Source organism: Gasterosteus aculeatus, chromosome 20 (assembly GCF_964276395.1).
Source record: "Gasterosteus aculeatus chromosome 20, fGasAcu3.hap1.1, whole genome shotgun sequence".
NCBI classification, from domain to species: Eukaryota; Metazoa; Chordata; class Actinopteri; order Perciformes; family Gasterosteidae; genus Gasterosteus; species Gasterosteus aculeatus.
In genome coordinates, this window is record NC_135707.1 from 7,825,789 (window position 1) to 7,840,850 (window position 15,062).

The window sequence follows — 15,062 nt, forward strand, 5'->3', positions numbered from 1 at the left end:
GTTGCAGAAGAGGGAAAAAACGCCCGAACCAGACCGGACCAAGTGGCTGGCCCCTTTCGCGCTGCTGGAGCCGGTTCCACACGGCGCACAAGTGTGAAATTGGTGAGTAGATTATATGTGAGTGCTATGATGTGAGAGCAGCTGGTCTATCTTCACAGGTCAATACTGATCAAACATGGCTGATAATGTGTGCAGCGAGTCCATTTCTTAGCCTATCTGGGCAGATATCAGGAGACACCAGTGTACCCTCTCATTTGATATAAATTTTATTTATGGATGAAAATCCATGACAAGACTTTAGAGTATAATTTCCACACATTTCTTCCACATAATTCTAGTGTAAGGAAAACAAACACATTTCATATTTGTCATTGTTGATCCCTTGTGAGGAAAACCCATTCTCCAAATATACATAAAATAATTAAGATGATAGTCTTATAAAATGTAATATTATTCACTCATAATTGAAGTTTAGCCCCGGCTTTACCTATATAAGTGCTCAGCTGAGTGATCCAGGAACCAACGCCCTTACTGCTCTCTGTCAATGCACCTGGTCCGACCTATTGGTTGAGGTGGAAGGGGAGCAAATCTATAGCGCACTCCTCCGCTCTCATTAGATCCACTCTATTAAACCCTTTATGCATCCGTCTGCAGGCTGCTGGGAGGGGGTTAGGAAACAATCGGTGAGCGCTGCTGGTGGTCGCTGAGCTCAACTATCGCTGATGAACTGAGAAAAAAAGAAGCGCCGAAATGCATCTAGCTTTCAGGTTGTGCAAGACAACAGTAAAGGTTGTTCTTGAGTAGGCACATAACATTTGTGTTCTTCTGCGTGACTGCGTAATATTGCTACGGTAATCTTGCCGGACATTTTGGGGAATGCATTATTTTGCTCCGATATGAAGATCTGAACTACTCTCCTATGTATGCTGTAACTATGGAGCCAGTTAGCTTAGCTTAGCACTAAGACTTACGGTAGAAAACAGCTAAACTTCTCTAACGTCTAATGGTTTTATTATCTGTCTGCCCCTGCATTTAAGATAATTTATTAGCATGTTATATCTGCACATTAATCTTCACAAAAATCACAACAGTTTGGTGTTCTATGTTGATCTGATACAACGGTGTCCAGTGCATCGCCCCTTGACGCTGTCATTGTCATTTTCATGCTTAGATTTTTGTGCGGGTAAATAAACAAGAATGCTTGTATGCGGATCAATTTACATTTAAATGTACTGTTCCCTGTATGCTAAGCTAATCCAAACCCTCTGTTTGGCATTGGTTCCTGTGTGCGCGCGCTGTACAGTAAATGTGTGCAAGGTGTCATTCCGGGGTGGAGTTGAGGCGAACGGGGCTGTTGGGCACGGAGAGGTCAGGCATGGCTCCCATCTTCATCAAGGAACGCTCGTCTGTCACTGACATGGAGCGAGAGAAGGCAGGACGTGGGGGGGTCGGTGATTCTGAGAGGGAGAGAGGGATTTTTTAAAAATTGTTCCTGTTTCTTTTATCCTTTATTCTCCAACCCATTCGCCTTGACATCAAGATGCTCTTCACGTTATGCCATTAAAGCAGCAAATTGAAATTGACGGCCTGGGAGATGCAGGGAGAATTAGATACACATGACATGAAAGAAACAACGGTAAAGAGATAAACAGGGAAGAAAAAGCTGAATAGATGCTGAGAAGAAGAGAACCAGAGGGACAAACTGAGTTCTCAATTTTTTAAAGTGTACTCAACATCTGTGTTGTTCACTTACATTCCCATAAGTTAAATCCAAACTCATTGGTATTCAGCCCACACTCCCTTTTTATTAGGCTCTAGTGTAAATTACATCCATTTACTTTTTATTAGGGTGGATGAATGAGATGAAAGCTATTATTTGGGCTGTGCCTGACATAAACACAGTGCATCGTTTGGCCTGTAGGGAGTAATGGCGGTGCGGCGAGCTGCAGCAGGTTGAGCAATGACTGCAGATTTGTTGCAGCTTGATGTCTCTCATCATCACACACACACACACACACACACACACACAAAGAGCAAAATGCTACAGGCCACACTGGAAATTGTACCTTTGATATTGCTCACATCCAGCTGAGGTTCACCGTACTGACCAGCAGAGGGCATGGTGACCACACACCCACCCATGCACACACAACACGCACGCGTAGGCCGAGACACAGACCCCCACCAGGGCTGACATTTGCAGCTGAGTGCTGCAATGGCTTTTTATTTACGTTGAGAGGGCTGGTGATGTGGAGAGTTCAGCAGGTGGCTGCGTTCCACTGGTTATCGGGCCGACGCAGTGGCATTATCACTTCATAAGCCGGCACGCGCTCTTTTCCCCCTCTTACATCTGTCGTTCTGTCGTCCCTTTTTCTGGGCGCACCCCCTCCCGTCTCTCCCTCCTCACTGCTCCATGCGTGGTGAAATGGCTCCTGACTGATCCCTCTCCTTTTTTCTCTCCCACAGATGTGCACCAGCCATCTGGGTACTCATAGGGCACAGCTAAGGCACTAATGATGCGACCAGCCTCAGTCGCAGTCTGTTTACGTTTTATTTGTAATTCCGAGTGTTCTTAAAATGTGTCGCCCCATGACCCCCGTCCCCCAATTCCTCCACAACTCCGTCTGTTCCCACTACCTGATTAGCCAAAATGAAATGAAAGAATAATACTGTGCTTCAGAATTATGCTTCCAACTGATTATGCTGCTCTTTTCATACACTGCTACTTCCTCTCTCTACCCAGCTGTATTCTCTCTCCTACCCCCCCCCCCCCCAGTTTTGTCTTCCCTTCCCTCCTCTGCGGTATTTCTGTACAGTGCAGGTCAGGAGCTGAACTCACGTGTGTTCTGACTGGATTTCACTTTACTGTTGGTCTTCTCTTGCATTACTTGCTCGTACTCTCTCACATCCTCCAAACTCAGACCTGTGAGGAAAGCACAATACGCACACACACACGCGCACACACACACACACACACGCACATGCAAACACACGCACACAAACACACACACACAACTTCAGGACAAACCGTGTTTTACATTTCAGAAGGTGTGTAGGGCTTTCAACATAAATGCTTTAATCTATGCGATTAATGTGGCCGAGATTAATGCGATAAAATATTTTATCTTAGTTGAAGATGGAGAGATTTTTTTGCATTGGAAGTTAAACAAACAGAGGCGCGACACACAGCGGAGAACTGTGCAGAGGGATCCCTCCGTGTGTAAAACAGAACGGGGGTGAGTGGCACACGGACCACTTTACGCACTGCTAGGCTAAGCTAGATGCTAAGCTAGCTGATAGGCTACTTCCGACTCAACATCTACCCTGCAGATAGGAGAGGACCACCTCCGTGTCCCTAAAAGTCAGTGGTCTGGAAAACGTCCTGGCTAAATGTGGGGAGGTTGTTGGCACTTCAAACACAGCCGTTAAATGATGGAGAGTTAAGAGCAAAGTGCACGAGCACAGCCGGAATGTTCCACTCGGTGGAATTCTGCCTCCAAGATGATCAAAGGTGTATAGAGTTGTGTTTCAAATAACATTACAAATTAAACAACAGTTTCCAAAATACATGCTTTCTAAAGTGATTATCATACTTAGGAGAGAAACAAATGAATGGATCTGTAAATGTGCGATTAATTATTATTTTTATTTTTTAATCTATTGACAGCCCAAATTAAGTAAAACTGCTTTTTTCTGTTTTATCTTGTGTCTGTAATCTGTACATTTTGACATTGTGACCTACCGTGCCATTCGTCTATCCAGGACACTGCTTGCCTGTGGCCAACCAGAAGAATGTCCCGGATGATCTGGAATAATACCAAAAATAAACACATGGCAAGAAAAAGAAAATGTAAGTAAAAAGGCTCCACGGCGTCATTGTCAAGAATAAGGGTGATACATTTTTTAAATGGTAATGATTTCTATAATAGATACTGTAACTTATCTCAGCTTTATTTGCACTTATTAGCATTCATTTCGAAACTAAAACCACATTCCTGTCAATGACGTTGTTAACTGGGCACTCCTAGTTTTGTTCTTATTGCTTTTGATTTGTCCTTCAAAATGAATTACTTTGCTTCTGTGTGGAGGATACATGTGTCAGACCAAAGGGGATTTTTTTTTTTGGTACACCAGATTCCAGCTTGGCTTTGTTTATGCCGGAAGAACAGAGGTCCTCTTACTTCTTTTGTTGTATCAAACAATAGAGCAAGTTTTACAGTAAATGTAATCTAATAGTGTATTACATAAAACTGAGGTCCTCCAAGAGCCTTCTTGCCGTTGGCTGTAGTAAATTTACTAATGCTTGGAAATTAATGTCTTAGTGATTTCTTTGGTTAAAAATGCAACACATGGCACATTGGAATAACTGTGTGCTGTTGGATCACCATTTCTACTGTAGACACACAAAGACTCCAACATGCAGAAACCAACAGTGCTTCATTCAATCCAATTAGCTACGTCTTCAGATTTTGGCACCTTGTATTACACCTATAAGGGCTCATAACATTCATTGCATATTGTGTCTTTATCTCAATCAGCACAGGGGAAAGGCACAATGTGGAATACACAAACTCTCTCTCACTCTGTGTACGAACTCCTCAGTCCGGGTCTGCAAGCCGTACACCTCGAAGCTGCATTGCACCCTCTTATAGGAGCACATAATGGGCTTGTGGTTGTCTCTCCAGCCGTTCTCCAGAGGCCCTCGGCCAGTTTTACTTGACTGCCAGCGACTCAGATCCTGCACAGAGCAAACAGTGAGTATATGCCTTAGCTGCTGAGGCTGCAGAAACGTTGGCCCTCTGAGGCCAAATGTATGGTGTGTATGTGTGTGTGCATGTTTGTTATATGTGTGCAAGCAGAGCTTTGCTCAAATGATCCAATAGAAGGAAAATGTGATAATTCACATTGCAAAAGTGTTTGTTATGTTATGTTTTCACCATGTCACCCAATCTCTGAGTTGCTTTTTGTTTGTGTGAATGTGTATATGCGAGTGAGTTGATTTGTGCTTGTCTGGATGCGTTTGTGTACCAATGACCTTTAACACCTGAAGGGAATGAAAAACAATAAAACCGTGTGTCCCCAATTTTACATAATTTGAGAAGCAAAGAATTGCATTCTTCAAAATGACATTTTTTTGCAGACAGATGAGGCTTTTCCATCGGTTTGCTTGTATGGATAAACAGATCAGGTGGCTGGCGAATACAGTGCAGACGATGGGCGCTTATAATGCACCAGCTTCTCCCTAAAGTTTACCGCTGACACGAGAGGTCCATTTCCACCTGACACGCCGTTGGTATGCAGGGAACCAAGAATAAGAAGTGTGGCTAAACTTTGTGCAGTCAACACACACAGTGAGTCCTTGGCTGTTGTTCTGCGGTCAAGACAGCGCCTGCACTGAACCCCCACACAGGGGGTGGAGGGCTAATCGAGATGAGCTTGTACGTAACAGTTCTGTCAAATTGAAAAGTATTGGAAGTATAATGCGGATCATTAGAATGACAGGTCCCCTTTTAATGTGATCAATATAGTTTTTTTTCTACACAGTCATTTTGTTTTTGCCTCTATGTGGCTGTGACAGGACAGTACGTACTTCTGACTCTTTGTAGTGCTTTTCAGGGATGGGGTCACTCAGGATATCCAGGAAGCTCACATTCTCTGCTTGGGTCGGCGTGTCTCCAAACACCTACATCCAAACAGATGGGGGAGGTCACAGAGTGTAATGGCACTCGTACACACACGCACACACTCCATCCGTGCTCGCACACACATAAAGTCACTCACTCACTCGGTGGAGGGGGGATGCGGGGGGGTAACTGGGTAGAAAGCTGAGGTCACTCACCATAACACCCCACAGTATATCCCACACTGAGCCCCTTAGATCAAATCACAAGGACGCATAAACGACATATTAAAAGGGCGGGGGAAAGGAAGAGTAGTGAGAGCAAAATACACTTCTCCTTGAGAGAAAATGGGTAATAAGAGGAGGGCTGCTTTTATCTGACCTCGGTTTGAATGTGTTCTAATGCCCTCCTGAAGTTCCTCATTGCACGGTTGAAGACTAACAGATAAGGAAGACCCGCTGTTAGAACAAAGTCTGGTATGCTCCTGTGGTCTTTGTGAAGTTCTTTCTCCCTCCCATGGAATGCTGTTACATTGCTGGATGTTTAGTCTTGCTTTTTAGAATGTGCTCAGACCATTACGCTCTCACGGTTTCCACGTCGCTCTCTCATTTGTTTTATTCACACACAGATAAAAATGTAAAAAGCCTCAGAAGCTTAGAGCAGCCCAACTAATACCGCAATGTAAAAATGCTACATTACCATTCAAAGTCTGGTACAGAAAATGTTACTTAAACGTGTTGTGCGGGATTCTGAGCCTTTTGCCTCAGCAGTTAGCAGCTAATGAGGCTGTAAGCAGCAGTGCAGACTGCGGCAAACGTGCAACCAATGTTTAACTGAGGGGGAATTGATGGGTGGGGGCTACGCTGCCTGCAACGCATTGGGCCCAATGCAGCGGCCAATGGGGCGAGCTCACATGCACAAACATGCACTACATGCATTCGCTGCTGGCCAAGCCTTTTGTTCTTTTTTCTCTGCCCAGTTAGACGTTACTTCCATGTATTGATTTGGCAAATAGGTTCTGCTACATTAATTCTCTGAACACTGTATTTTGCACCTTTACAAGTGCATGTAAGAACATGAAAATGTAATTAAATGATCAAGAGTACAACTGCTCGATAGAAAAACAGCAACTGTAACAGTTCTTCTTATACTTATACATTAAATGAATATTATTTAATTAGATTATTATTATTTTTATTATTATTATTATTTTGCTTGCAACCAATAGTTGCACAAAACAACTGAAAAAATATAACATTGTGATAATGTCAAGGAAAAAATGAAAGTCCTCTCATTTGAGATCAGGAAAAGTTGAAAGAGGATGTTAATGGTTATCAAAATAGATTTCATAAACTCTTGGGTAGTTTAATCAACAACAAAATATCCTATTTTATAAGTCCTTAATTTCTTTTGTTTATAATAAATATTTGTATTGAAGTAATATAGCAGAATTAAAAGTACACATTTAGATATAATGATAGCAGACATATAGGTAGAATGAAGATAAATAAGTTTAAAAAGTAATCTAAAATGTACTGAGTAAAAGGTAAAGAGTACTTGGCTGATACAATCATGTGCATGCGTCATGTACGTTTCTATGCATCTGTGTTTAGAATAACGTATAAAACCTGTAGCGATACATAAAACAAGAATGGCCACATTTTTTCCCACGGCCGGAGCTGTAGATCTGCAAACTTTGACACGTTGGCTCTTGTTACTCAACAGTTATGCAGCGCAAATTAAATGGCCACATAGCAATGCAGTTGTTACTGCATTTTCGTGCTACTCGATGCAGGTTTGCCGTGGACAAAATGCAGCAAGGCAGCCACGCACACGCTGCGTGTCTGGTTAGATCTGCCAACACTGCATTATGTGCAACGCCTCTGTTCCTTGCAATGGGCACATGAACGTGATGAACATTTTCTTTGTGCTGAAGAGAAAATGGCAATTTCTATCCCTCCTTCTTGTCTTTCTCCTCCCCCCGCTCTCCCATAATCACCCCATCTCTCTCACCTCTCGCTCCTTCTCATACTCACATTACTGTTATCGCCGTTGTTGTTCTCAAATCTCGTCTCAATGCGGATGCTGAACTTGGGGAGGTACGATACCTACGGGGTGACAGGAGGTAAAAATTGAGGAAAAAGAGGGTTGAGAGCAGAGATAGAGAAGGTGGAAACAGGCTGCAGATTAGATTCACTGATACTGGAAAGAGATGAGCTTTGTTCATTCATTTACACTAAATGATGTGTGAGAATACTTACTGAGTACTCTGCAGCACCAGGGCCGTTCAATATGGAAAGGGGAGAAACAGCATTGGTTACTCATGCATGCACGAGCATGGAAGCCCTCTCACATGCATGCATGTTATCGCGGGGGAATACACGCATGTATGTGATGAATATTTGACACTAAAACACTAAAAAAATGCACCTGTGATGGTGTACGGGTAGAAGTTCCAGGACTTTTCCGTCACATAGAAGAAGCGCGGGACAAATGTTTTGGCCCATGCCGGCAGTTTACTAAACGCAGAAAGGATGAGAGGAGTCAGAGAGTCAGAGACTGAAAGAGGGGAACAGTAGGAGACCGAGATTATGGAGGAAGACAGATAAATCCTAAGTGGTTTCCGGGCCATTTCTAGCCAGATGACCTGTAGGCTGCGCTCACCACAGCATTCATTTTATGACTCACTCCCAATTACACCCCCTGTGATGAATTCCCACTGTAGCTTTTACGTCAAATGTCAGAACATGATTGAAGTGAAATACATTTTGCACTCACTGTACTTATGGATGTGTGGTGTGTGTTTTCTAGCATATCTTTACTAATGAGGACCAAATGTACCACAAGCACAGAAAGATTAGGAAAATCCTTCACAGAGAGAACATTCCTTTACTTCTGTGAGAGTTTATTGAAGGATTAGGCCTTGGGTTTATAGTGGTGATTAGAATAAGAGTTGAGCTTAGATTAGGGTAATGAGTGAGGTTTGCTTTCGGTTAAGGAAGGAAATTTACCACACCTTCTTGAAGTAAAATGACATGGACAATGGAAAATTCCTGTAGCTGAACAATACTTTTAGAAAAACATTGTAGTCCTGTCATCTATGACATACTTCCGTGTTTACTTTGACGACTGTAGCTGGAGGCAAAGTAAAGCAATTTAACACCCGCTCAGAGTTTATTGAAAGTCTTTACAGCACATTCTCATACCGTTGTAATTGTATTACGGACATATTTAAGGGTTTCCAACACACACCTCCTCTGCAGCTGAGAGCCACAACCTCGTGTGTTTGTAAAGCGTAGTCCCACCTTTTAACAGGGGTTACATTGAGTCACATATTGATGCTTTCAATTTCTATTCAGTAAACATTGGCTTCATGCAAAGGTAAATTAGGACATAATCTCTTCCAAGATAGTCGTGTAAAATGTTGGTTATGCATGTTTGAGCATTTTTATTTTTATAGCAACAGAACATGTATAGATTAAATTATCACCTGTTTAACTTCCTAACACAAGGTTAAATAGCTCATAATACATAACTTACAGTGCTAATAGTAAAATATGTTTGCATCCCAAAGCAATAATACAATTTATTTCCTGATCATTTGAAGTGTACCGTAAGTCACAACTAACACTATAGATAACGATAACATAGTCAAAAGATAACGTTCAGCATTTTGACAGTTTATACAGACCTGAGAGTGTTACTGAGTTGATCTAACTTGCCACTACGAAGCAATTAAGCACATTTCACAAGTGTTACTTAAAAAAGATTTAAAATGTCCTCACACCTACTTGTGGTACAAAACATTAAGTGTCGATACATATGTGATTCATGACAATAATATTTATGATCTTCTCTTTAAGGTTTGAAGCTTTTTGTGTCACAAGCATCCGTCTGAACAAGCTGAACAGAAATGTGTTTTTACGTCTATCGGGATGATGTGTTTTATGTGTTTTTCTCAGCGGAGAGTCGGTATTTCAGAAACACTTGAAGGCTTTACTGTGATATGAGCTCATATGCTTATTAACAGCTCTGGTGTAACCACGCAATGTAGGCCTCAACTTGTTTCTGGCCTCGGGTACTTGGACTTTGGACGTGAGCCGGGTTGCTCTGCCGGTATCGGTGTTTGAAATGATCCTTCATTGCTTGTCGGTAGTGATACCTGCAGCGGGGATGCATGGAGCGTAAAGCTCTGCAGAGAAGTGAGGGATCAAAGACGGAACACACGTCAGTCGTCATAGTGGCGGAGCGGACGGCTCGAGCGCGCACGCCTCACACTGCAAATCGCCACTTGGTTGGTTTTAAGCGTTTTATTAGCACAGCGACAAAAATTGAGGCGCACTTCACCTGTTGAGGTAGATTCGCTTCTCTGTCAGCTGTCCGCGTCCGTACTCGGGGTGAGTATCTGACTCGTTCTTCACCACCTCCACCCCTTCGCCCCCACCACTCTGCTCACAGCTGTGCTTACTGATCATGTACAGCTGGCCTATCCTGTACTGGAGCCACCGGGTTAGGTGCATGGAGGTGAGGATGGGGATGTGGGGTAGAGAGACAGACAGACAGAGAGAAAGAGTGAAAATCATCAGAAGCATCCAAAGTGACTTTTGGGTGCAGTGTTGGTTTCATTCATAACGTGTTTGGCGTTTTTTGCATTCAACAATGAAACTTTCAAAGTGTGAAATAAAAAAACAAAGCCGTGTTCTCGTGCTGACTACTTGCATTCAACCCGTCTAAAGCGCTGAGTTTTAAGGCCTGTCTCTTTAAGCCCTCCTCCAAATAAAGCCTGAGAGAAAAATGTTCTTGCACCTTTGAGCGGTGGTTCTCAAGCCATGGGCATAGACGTACTGGTACGGGATAGTGTGGCACAGTGTGTACGGAAAGGCGTCACAATACCCTCATGTTTACACATATGCAATGCCAACTTATTTGTAACAGTTCTCCAAGTATGACTGTGACATATTCCATTTTATAACTGAACGTTTGAGCGGTGTAGTTATAAGACGGATTTAAATCAATTCGATGAGAATGAAGTGCGATACCGAGCTACAGTGGACTGTTGCTTCGCACACACACACCTCTTTTGTGACTAAAAGTTGTGTACATTCCTATTTTGTTTTACAGTAGGAAAGAGTGCAATGGAAATATTAACGTATTTTGTTAAAGAATTGAAGGTGAACCGATTTTTTTCACCACTGTTGTAAATCTAAGCTAAACATGACCTTGGGTGTGAACTGATAAGGGTTGCATCCTTAATTCATCTCTACTTTAAGGATTTAGCGTAGCATTATTTTCAAGCCCTTTGAGGAAAGTTTGTGATTTTTAGTCTTTGAAAATTAAATGACTTGACTAAACCTTTCAGAAGTTCAATTGAAAGATGAAAGAAATGTTTATTTATCGCTGGCCACAAGGTAATAAGGGATTGTATGAACTTTAATAACCAATCAATACAGCAACACCACTACTACTAATCAATGAACATTCTAATAACCATCCACCACTGAGGGGAAGTAGTGGCAGAAAATGGTCCTGGCAGCAGGTTCAGCCGTTCTGTGGATGCTGAGTCAGACTTTGTCCCGACAGCCACTTAACTCACTGCTGCTCAGGAGCACGCTTCCTTATTTGTCCTTCAATTTTTAAAAATAGTCTCCTGCTCTGTATTTCGCTTTCCCCTCCAGTTGCCATAACTGACGTTGGAGTTGAGTTTTGCCAGTGAGGATGAAAGCAGGAGTCTGACTTTCCTCCTCGCCGTTGTTTCTGTGTGCAAACAGGGTTTGCTCTTTTGAAAGTTTGCATGAAAAAGCAGTTAAATTATACTGCAAATAACTAAACTGTGGCCCTATATTTATGTGGCACTAATCAAAAAAAGAAAGGGAGGAAGAAAGAAAGAAGCGGGCATATCTCTTGATCTGACCGTTTTCTTTCACATGACAATCATTTCACATTGCGGTTGCTAACTACCAGTTGTAATACGTTTCGTGTAGCTCTTCTGCCCTTAAATAACTATCACTATGGACTCAGTGTGTATTTTACGCCTTCTGTATTTAAAAAAAGAAAAGGCAAGGATGGTTTACAAGCTGTGACTTGGTCATTGGAGTGTAATTATAGCTCATCATTGCAGATGGTGCCAGTGTGACGGCAACTGAACATGAAAGAATTCAAGATTAAAGTAAAGCTCATGGAAACTTTTCCACTGATTAAACGCCAAGAGCAAAGCCTCGAAATAGTTATGTAACCCTGTAACAAGATGACAATGTGACAACAGTGAATGCTTGTAATTGGTCGGCACGGCTCCAACAGGTTGGACGCCGGGATGCATTGGAGGCTTGCTTTGTGCGACCGTACTAAGCCCCCGACCCCCAAAACAGCCCCCACCTGGCAGACTTTACAGCAGCAGAACACAATGGTAAACATTCCTCAACACAGCTGTGTTGTGTTGTGTTACAGAAGTACCAGTGGATGCTTCACACCTGGAAATCTGCACCGTTCTATTTCTAAGAGGGAGGGTTAGGACGGGGTTAATGTCTCTTTCTGAAAGGGAGGGTTAGGACAGGGTTAATGTCTCTTTCTAAGAGGGAGGCTTAGGACAGGGTTAATGTCTCTTTCTGAAAGGGAGGGTTAGGACGGGGTTAATGTCTCTTTCTAAGAGGGAGGCTTAGGACAGGGTTAATGTCTCTTTCTAAGAGGGAGGCTTAGGACAGGGTTAATGTCTCTTGCTGAAAGGGAGGGTTAGGACGGGGTTAATGTCTCTTTCTGAAAGGGAGGGTTAGGACGGGGTTAATGTCTCTTTCTAAGAGGGAGGCTTAGGACAGGGTTAATGTCTCTTTCTAAGAGGGAGGCTTAGGACAGGGTTAATGTCTCTTTCTGAAAGGGAGGGTTAGGACGGGGTTAATGTCTCTTTCTGAAAGGGAGGGTTTGGACGGGGTTAAGGTCTCTTTCTACGAGGGAGGGTTAGGACGGGGTTAAGGTCTCTTTCTACGAGGGAGGGTTAGGACGGGGTTAAGGTCTCTTTCTGAAAGGGAGGGTTAGGACGGGGTTAATGTCTCTTTCTGAAAGGGAGGGTTAGGACGGGGTTAAGGTCTCTTTCTGAAAGGGAGGGTTAGGACGGGGTTAAGGTCTCTTGCTGAAAGGGAGGGTTAGGACGGGGTTAAGGTCTCTTGCTGAAAGGGAGGGTTAGGACGGGGTTAAGGTCTCTTGCTGAAAGGGAGGGTTAGGACGGGGTTAAGGTCTTGCACCGAGGTCACTTAAGATGAACTTGAAAGACGATTGTCTGCCAGCTGGAGTTCCTCTGGGCCCTGATCCTGTGTCGATAAACCTACGAGGGCCTTTGTTTGACTTCAGATCCTGTAAAGCCCAAAACCAGTCCGACTAGCTTTGCGCTGCCAGGTGTGCTGAAGCAGGCGGCAAAGGCAGATCATTTACAGGTACGACGGCGGCCAGGTGTTGTGCTGCGACCCCCCCGTCAGATTGGCCCCATCGCTCCTTGCAACCGCAGAGCGCCAAAAACTCCCACGGAGCCGTGGCGGGACGTCTGTGTGCTCTGTTGGCACTTATCTTATCAACACATTAACACTTGCAAGATTGCAAGTTAAAACAACCCTTTGCCAGAAATAAACTCCTCTGTTGTCCTTTCAATTTAAAGTTGTGGGAAGGTTGTGTGTGTTTATCTGTGTGTGTGTGTGTGTGTGAGCGTGGGAAAGACAAACACACTTACCTCCTCCACGGTCAGTGGCATACAAATGCGGTACTCTTTCAACAACATGGTGCTGTCACAGAGAGCAGTGTGTGTGCGCTCGGGTCTGTTTATCCCAGCGGTCTTGGTGGAATAGTGGACTGCTGCTGGACCACCGTGACCTCTTTCCTGACGCTGGACTTCCTTTCCCGTTTCTCTGATGTCAGTAATCCATTGAGTTGGGCGCCGTCCTCTCTTTCAGTGAGTGTCTGTTGGTCCCCCGGTCCTGTCTGGTTCCTCTTCCTCAACACATCTACCGGACCCGACTTTCTAACCGCTGTCCCTCCCTCTCTTTTCCTGTTGCTTCTGCTTCCTTTTCTGCCGCCTTCAGCCGCCCCTTTAAGTGTGCAGTTTTTGTTTTCTCTTCTCACTCCAGCTTCCGTTTGCTTTCTTTCGCCGCAGTAAGAAAGTGGTAATTAGCTGCGAGGCAAGATTTAGAAGCCGACCAGCTCCACCTGTCCAATTCCCTCCTCCCCGCTTGTCTTCTGTGCTTTGTTTGGTTTCTCGTCAAAGCCTCTCAGGTGAAACCTCGAGACGTCTGCTCGCCGCTCCCTTGCCCTTTCCCCTCAACTGCCCTCCGCTGCTTTCAGTTCTTCACTAAATTCCTTCGTCTGCTCCCTCCTTATCTCTTTTTTTTCTCTCCCTCCCATACTATCCACTCCCCGCCCACCGTACTTCACTACCTCCTCAACTGTGTCACCCCCCCCCTTCTCCCCCTTCTCCCGTTCTCTCTCTCTCTCTCTGATCTTTATCTGTGTCTTTCCCTTCTCCCGGGGCAACACTGTTGTCAACAATAACTCTATCATCTGTCTATATTTGGCAGCAATAAGTGACACGGACCTCAGACACGACCCCCCCCCCCCCCCCCCCGCGCAGGGCCAGTTAGGGTGGGCCATTGGATTAAATATTACCAGAGCAAATGAGAACTTCCATTAAAGCACAACACCAGGGCCGGCTTACATTGTATTTCCCCACGACCTTCAGCCGGGTTTAATTGAATCCGTGTTTAGTCAATGAGCGGAGGAATCGGAGCGGCCAGGATCTCTGGGCCGTGTCCGTCCTTGAGCCGCGGCGCCGCTCCTCCTTTTGTGCGGAGAGCCCGGGGGCCCGTTGCCGCCAAGCGCACATTGTTGCCTCGTCATCAAATGAGAGGAGCAGATGTTTGGCTTCACCGGGGGGGGGGGGGTCAGTCCGACGGGCGCCAAAACCATTCACGGAGGCCGCCGGTTCTCGTGCTCCGTTTTCATTTTTATTAGCACGTGCCCGCGGAATGTTCTTAACGTGGGGAAACCCGCCTGTAGACGCTTTCACTTTGCCGTTTTTCGTTTCAGGTGCGTCATGTTCAAAGGACAATAGATAAATAGTCGGGTTCAAGGCAACATTTTACGCTTACAGTGACATTGTGTGCGACCAACCTTCCACCTTCTCCCTCGCCCACCTTCACTGAGCGACTCGCTGCTCTGTTCATAGAATTTGTAATTGTCTCAGTCATCAGCGCAATAGGAGAAGTTTTGTGAAAAAATGAAAAAAGATTGTTCTTCCCAACATGAATCCACACAGACGCCAACAAAACCATTTTTAAGGAAAATGAAAACGTTTATTATGTGTTGAATCAAAAACAATGGACCATTGACAAAGAAGGCTTTGATTTTGTCGAGTTTGAAAGAAGTGAGTTTTGACAATGAGTGAGCTAAAAGAGTCTGGTGACATCG

At 44.2% G+C, this 15,062-nt stretch overlaps 1 protein-coding gene across 3 annotated transcripts; it reads right to left on the reverse strand.

The window, feature by feature from the left end:
• Positions 1–248: 248 nt before the first annotated feature.
• Positions 249–13,963, reverse strand: pitpnc1b (phosphatidylinositol transfer protein cytoplasmic 1b). Of its 3 annotated transcripts, none has more exons than XM_078094896.1 (10): positions 13,333–13,963; positions 9,969–10,117; positions 8,052–8,140; positions 7,883–7,890; positions 7,658–7,729; positions 5,591–5,683; positions 4,583–4,738; positions 3,743–3,806; positions 2,840–2,923; positions 249–1,457 (listed from the first exon to the last, which is right to left on the reverse strand). In XM_078094896.1, the coding sequence occupies exons 1-10, from the start codon at positions 13,378–13,380 to the stop codon at positions 1,321–1,323; spliced, it is 900 nt and encodes a 299-aa protein (XP_077951022.1). In that variant the 5' UTR covers positions 13,381–13,963; the 3' UTR covers positions 249–1,320. The 3 variants fall into 3 exon arrangements, with proteins under 3 accessions (XP_077951022.1, XP_077951023.1, XP_077951024.1); XM_078094897.1 differs by having other exon boundaries at positions 9,969–10,112; positions 13,333–13,949; XM_078094898.1 differs by having other exon boundaries at positions 8,052–9,813; positions 13,333–13,949.
• Positions 13,964–15,062: the final 1,099 nt, after the last annotated feature.